Genomic DNA, 6,353 nt, shown 5'->3' with positions numbered 1-6,353 from the left:
ACATTGACTAACCGGGCTATCTGCATTGTGTCCCACCACCAGCCAACCCCTCTTTTACGCTACTGCTACTCTCTGTTCATCATATATACATTGTCACTTTAACCATATCTAAATGTACATAGTACCTCAATAAGCCTGACTAACCGGTGTCTGTATATAGCCTTGCTACTGTTATTCTCAAATGTCTTTTTACTGTTGTTTTAGTTCTTTACTTACCCACACACACACACACACACACGCACGCACGCACGCACGCACGCACACACACACACACACACACACACACACACCTTTTTCTTTTGCACTATTGGTTAGAGTCTGTAAGTAAGCATTTCACTGTAAGGTCTACACCTGTTGTATTCGGCGCACGTGACAAAAAAACTTTGATTTGAACTACACAAAAATGGTTTTATCTTCGATATTTCCCAGACCTCAAAAGTGGTCTCATGATGTAGTTTAAGCATTTTTATGGACTTAGAACATCCAACTGTGTTGTTTTTCTATAAAACAAAGTGTGATTTTGAGAGTGAAAATCTGAAAAAAATACATCTGAAACCTTTGAATTTCTGATTTAGTTGACAGTCTAATTTATCTGTTTCAATAGTACGCCTACAATTAGCCTCCTTGCACAGTACAGCTTGGGTTGGCCTGTCTGTGAAAGACCAATATGGGATTTATCATTTTAGGTAATACAGAATGAATGTCATTGTTTCGCATAGAATTTTCCACACAGAGCGCCTTTCCTTCGCCGGGCAGGCCGTTTGGGACATTTTTTTCCAAAATTAAGAGTATACCTATTCTTCAGGCACCACTACACCACTTGCCTATAGGCAATAATCCTAGAAACATGTAAAACCATACAAACACTGTTTACAGTGAAATGTTGTTAACACACTCTACATATGCACCTATTCTACAGCCAATGTAATACAATAACACAGCCCACCTTTAAAACTATTGGTCTTCTTACCATAAAGGCCTATAAATAGGAAATCGACCAAAACCAAAAAGCACTCTTTCATTCTAAACGGTAAAATTGGGAAACGGACATTCTTTCATACGGGTAGAATGTGAAAAAAAACGTTGAAATGTGTATTCTACAGTATTTTTTGCCTCTTGGCTTGGGGGCTTATCTCCAGAATTCTTTATCTCGGCCTTCTCTGTTCCATTCCGTTGGGCAGAAATCCTGCAATAATAGGCACCGGCCATATGAGGGCAGCAACACTCCACACTATTATCACTAGAGTCATGAAACAAGCCACAAGAGTTGACTCGATAGGTTTACGGTTCAATCTCCAACTTTTGTCCCCATTTAGTTCGTTAAGGCTGAAGTCAACACAGCAGAAATTGATGGGATCCCCTGTCTGCTGAGCCTTTGACTTGCCGAATCGCCGGTATCGTGACATGCCACATCCAACACACAGTCTAAACTCCTGCTGGCCGCCGGTGACTCCGAGGTGTTCGATGAGAACAGGTGAGATGGCTCTGTTGATAGCAGCAGAGAAAAAAGCCCTTCCATGGTTATTGGCGGTATATATAAACACATCGCACTGGAAACCGACGTTGCTGTCCCAACGAGCCATTAGCGAGGTGGGGAAAAGGCTCTGCACGCTGACGTTGCACTGTGGCAACGGCTGTAACGAAGTGTCTGACGAGGAGGCTTCGCTCTCCTCCACGGATCTCTTCGAGTAGTGCACGTCTACCTCCAAGTTGGCCAAGAATCTGTTGGTGGAGTTGATGGGGGGTAACAGGAGGTCCTCGTCGCTCCAGCCGTGGCACCGCTGGAGTAGTCCAGCTACCGTGGTTAGGGCCAGCAGAAAAGTCGGGGAGTTGCTCAGCATGGCATTGGGTGCGTTGCTCCTACTCGCATGATGTTCCGTGGGGACGCAAGGCAACTGACGAGGCGTGTCCGTCGTTAAAAAAATGCAGAAAACTGCGGTCTCCAGCGATTACACAAACATCCATAGTGTGCATCTTCCGTTGCCGGAGAGAATAGTTGGGAACGTCAGTTGCCGGTCACACGCACCGTGCGCGCCTCCTCCCTCGAATTGGTTAAGAAAGTAACTGGCTTCTTGCCAAACTGCTACTGGGCACTACTTTGCAAGAGATAGGCTGTGATGTGCTGCGAGGACCCTGGTAGTCTCTCTCTCTCTCTCTCTCTCTCTCTCTCTCTCTCTCTCTCTCTCTCTCTCTCTCTCTCTCTCTCTCTCTCCGCCTCTCTCTCTCTCTCTCTCTCTCTCTCTCTCTCTCTCTCTCTCTCTCTCTCTCTCTCTCTCTCTCTCTCTCTCTCTCTCTCTCTCTCTCTCTCTCTCTCTCTCTCTCTCTCTCTCAGGTGTGTGAGGAAGGAAAGCAGGAGTAGCCCTATCTGGGAACATGCGCGCCTCTCTTTACTTAATGCGTGACGCGGCTTCAAGGACAGGGTGGGTGGAAGATGATGTGCGCAAATACAAGGCATTCCCCCTCCTCTTCCTCGCTCCCTGTAGGATATCTGCAACCCTGGGACGGATAAGTTATTGTGTAATGTATGATTGTGTCAAAACATATCACCCTTATTGCTTTCTATTTGGCCAACTGAGTCCCTATGCCCAAAGCCTCTTAATATGAATTGTGATGCAGGAAAATATGTCTCCTCAAATTTTTGACTTTGTCAAAAGAGTAATACGTTCAATGGTGCTAAAGCGGATGCGAGATTCAGCACCATTAAACCGGACAGCAACCCATGAACTCCACAGTTCAGCACCGCTGGACAATGGACTGTGAGAATTCCCTTCCAGGGTGACATTTCCCATTGGTACAGACCTAGGATCAGCTTCCCCTCCCCCAACTCCATTAATGGGGAAAATGCTAAACTGTCCCAGATCAGCGTCAAGGACCAACTTGTCTTCGCCCTACTCCAAGAAGCCCTACAAATCAGAAGGCCTTGCTAAGAAGAAGTCCTGAAGGGGAAGGCTCCCATGCTAGACTGTTCAGCCATATTTAAAACAATAAACCTATATTATAGTAAATAATAGCGTATAAATCTGCAAATAAACAAAAAATGTTGTTTGTTTTAAATCCCGGCCACACCATCAGTGATTCCTGGCCTGTCGCTACCTCATCCTTTCTATGAAGAAGGTAGAGTCCCATAATTGGTGCTCATTCAACAGAACCAGTCAATCCATTGATTATCTTCAAATGACTCTTCAGTGTGAGTCTGTGTGCACACCAGTTGATGGTAATTACACAAGCATAAGATGGCAATGAAATCCCCCCTGGGATGCGAGGGGCAATTCATATCAAATCAAAGCAGGTGCCGGAGATGAATTGCCTTAAGGGGAAGTAATCAAGTTAGATTATCTCTCTTTATGATAATGGATTTAGTCTTAATTAATTCTATTTCAGCCCCAGTCAGACTGCTTAGAGTGCATGTTTAGATGTGTTACCACCAGCAGACTCAGTAATGCCATTTGTTGGGATCAAATCAAATTGTATTTTCCACATGCGCCGAATGTACAACATTACCGTGAAATGCTTTACTTACAAGCCCTTAACCAATTCCAGTTCAAGAAATATTTACTAAATAAACTAAAGTTTAAAAAATGTACATCTAAAAGTAACAGAACAAAATGACATAACAATAACGAGGCTATATAGAGTTTGTGACAGACAGCCGTTATGGAGTAGCTATGGTGCACTCAAGGATAGCCAGGCACATCAGTGAACATCTGTCTCTCTCTATAAGTGTCGGTAGGGCACCTTGTGAGAGTAACTCAGCTGTTCTGTGACACATAGGAATAGTCTTTGACTGTATTTAATGTTGGAAAATACAATGAACCTGTCACGACTTCTGCCGAAGTCGGTCCCTCTACTTGTTCGGGCGGCGTGCGGCGGTCGACGTCACCGGTCTTCTAGCCATCGCCGCTCCATCTTTTATTTTCCATTTGTTTTGTCTTGTTTTCCTGCACACCTGGTTTACGTCTCCTCATAATTACTATGTGTATTTAGCCCTCTGTTCTTTCCATGTTTGTGTGGGGTATTGTTTATTGTCGAGGTTGGCATGCTTCCGGCTGGTTAGCGCCAGGTTTTATGTATACCTGTGTTTTGTGGCAGCCGGTACTTTGTACTTTGTTTGTGGTACTGTGTGCGGCCTTACTCGTTTTGGGCATTTGGTATTGGTGACGCTGTTGCGTTCTGGTCTTACTACTTGCCTCAGTAAAGTACTTCGTGTTCACTCATCTCTGCTCTCCTGCGCCTGACTTCTATGCACCAGCTACACCCACCGTTGACAGAACCTCAATGTGTTAGGAACACCTCCATTTTGTGAGTTGGGAAACCTGATTAGAATTACAGCCACAGTACTGGGGCAGAGCTGGCTGCAGTGTTGGCAGGGCTCTTTAATCAAGGTTTACATATTTTACTGACACACCTGTTCTACTTTGGCATGTGACAATGTCCGAAACCTCTCATCTGCCACCATGTAGGCTATTGTTCTGGTTTTGTATAGATTTGACTAGATTACGCTCACACATATTGCTGTGTCACAGAGTCCAATGGAAGACGTCTATATCACATGTCTGGCTTGAAGCCTGGCTGAAGAGAAAAAAACACATTCTGACTGCTTGTCTTGTTGTAGTTGACAGTTTCAAAACAGAGAATTTATCCCACAAAACACTTCATAATTTAGACCACAGGTATGCATAAATCACATTCATTGCAGGGTGAAATAAACTAAAGATGATTGTTACGAATTCCCTGCAGGTGACTGTTATCAGCACCTCACAACTGTAAGCTCCATACTCCACTCCCCATCCCCCATGACCGGAGCCTGAGAATCTAGACTCTAGTGGGTAACAAAAACCTGCCCCGCAAACTCCCTCTGACCTGTATGACCTGTGTGACCTGTGCCCTGATAGATCGCTAGGGAGGTTACTAGAGGTCCGGACATCTGCCCATCATCTTGACTCTGCAGGTTACACTATACTGTCAGTCTCCCTCAAGCAGTGGTAGAGAGCAACATCTGTCTCTGACCATCAACAACTGGACTCACTCATATCTCTGGACTGGTGGGATGGTGTGGGTGTCCAAAGTGAGTTGTGTGACATTTGTATGTTGTTCTTCATAGTTAGTTGCTATGATTGTCTATTGTATGTCACTCCTCTGAGTTGGCATATGCAATCTATACAGTCCTTTCACATTTACTACTGCTATATTCTGTAAGATTCTGTATCTATGCATTTGTGCCCTGATGTATTCGTTCGGTATGTGTGTATTATTTACCTCTGTTTCTGTCCATTACAGAACCATTACACTCTAAGAAAAAATGTGATATCTAGAACCTTAAAGGGTTCTTTGGCTGTCCCCATAGGAAAACCCTTTGAAGAACCTTTTTTTGGTTTCAGGTAGAACCCTTTTGGGTTCCATGTAGAACCCTTTCTACAGAGGTTTCTACATGGAACCCAAAAACGGTTCTTCCTGGAACCAAAATGCTTCTCCTATGGGGACAGCCGAAGAACCCTTTTGGAACCCTTTTCTCTAAGAGTGTACCATTTCACGATCTTTCCCACCTTATGTGCATCCCCATATTAACCTTCCTCTGTGTGTTTAAATAAAGTTCCTGTGTGTTAACTCTTAGGCAGCTTTATTCCCCTCTAACCGGGGGCGATGCCATTGAGTCACAAACCAGTAAAATACTTGGAGCCGGATCACTGTCTTTCACTGATATACACTGATGTCATATGGGATATTCCTTATTCTAACTGCCGTTTAATGTTTCAGCCAGAAAACCACTATTAACGTGAGAGCCCTTTTCAAAAGATAAGAGCCAGGCTTTACAGGGTTAACCGTCACAAGGGTCATCAACTTGGAGAGTGAAAAAAGCAAAACAACAATGACACAGTTTCTCTTTTTATGTTTGTCGGGAATATGTATGACACTTGTATGAATGATATTTCCCTTTGAGCTGCTTGAATGGTTTAATTTGCTGTGAAGGACTGCCTCCAGCCTTTTGATGTGAGCACCAGCTGAAGTAAAAGACAGGTCACCTCTGGCCTCAATTTGCACCTGAAAACACCTCTCCTCCTCTATTCCTCCCCTGTTGTTTATTAGGTCCTATTCTGTTCCATCTTTTCCTTCGAAACTCCCACACACACTCCTCCACTACACACACACACACACACACACACACACACACACACACACACACACACACACACACACACACACACACACACACACACACACACACACACACACACACACACACACACACACACACACACACACACACACACACACACACACACACACACACACACACACTGCTTGACACACTGATCGAAACACACAATTACAGAGACACTGACACACCAACTCAC

The 6,353-nt window shown here is 44.3% G+C and overlaps 1 protein-coding gene across 1 annotated transcript; it reads right to left on the bottom strand.

The window, feature by feature from the left end:
- Positions 1-264: 264 nt before the first annotated feature.
- On the bottom strand, positions 265-2,170 carry LOC124006193 (transmembrane protein 158-like). The gene has a single exon (XM_046316035.1). It carries the CDS (start codon positions 1,839-1,841, stop codon positions 1,146-1,148), a length of 696 nt encoding a protein of 231 aa, XP_046171991.1. The 5' UTR covers positions 1,842-2,170; the 3' UTR covers positions 265-1,145.
- Between the last annotated feature and the right edge of the window lie 4,183 nt (positions 2,171-6,353).

Source organism: Oncorhynchus gorbuscha, linkage group LG19 (assembly GCF_021184085.1).
Source record: "Oncorhynchus gorbuscha isolate QuinsamMale2020 ecotype Even-year linkage group LG19, OgorEven_v1.0, whole genome shotgun sequence".
In the NCBI taxonomy this organism is placed as follows: domain Eukaryota; kingdom Metazoa; phylum Chordata; class Actinopteri; order Salmoniformes; family Salmonidae; genus Oncorhynchus; species Oncorhynchus gorbuscha.
This window is presented reverse-complemented; position numbering and strand designations above follow the sequence as displayed.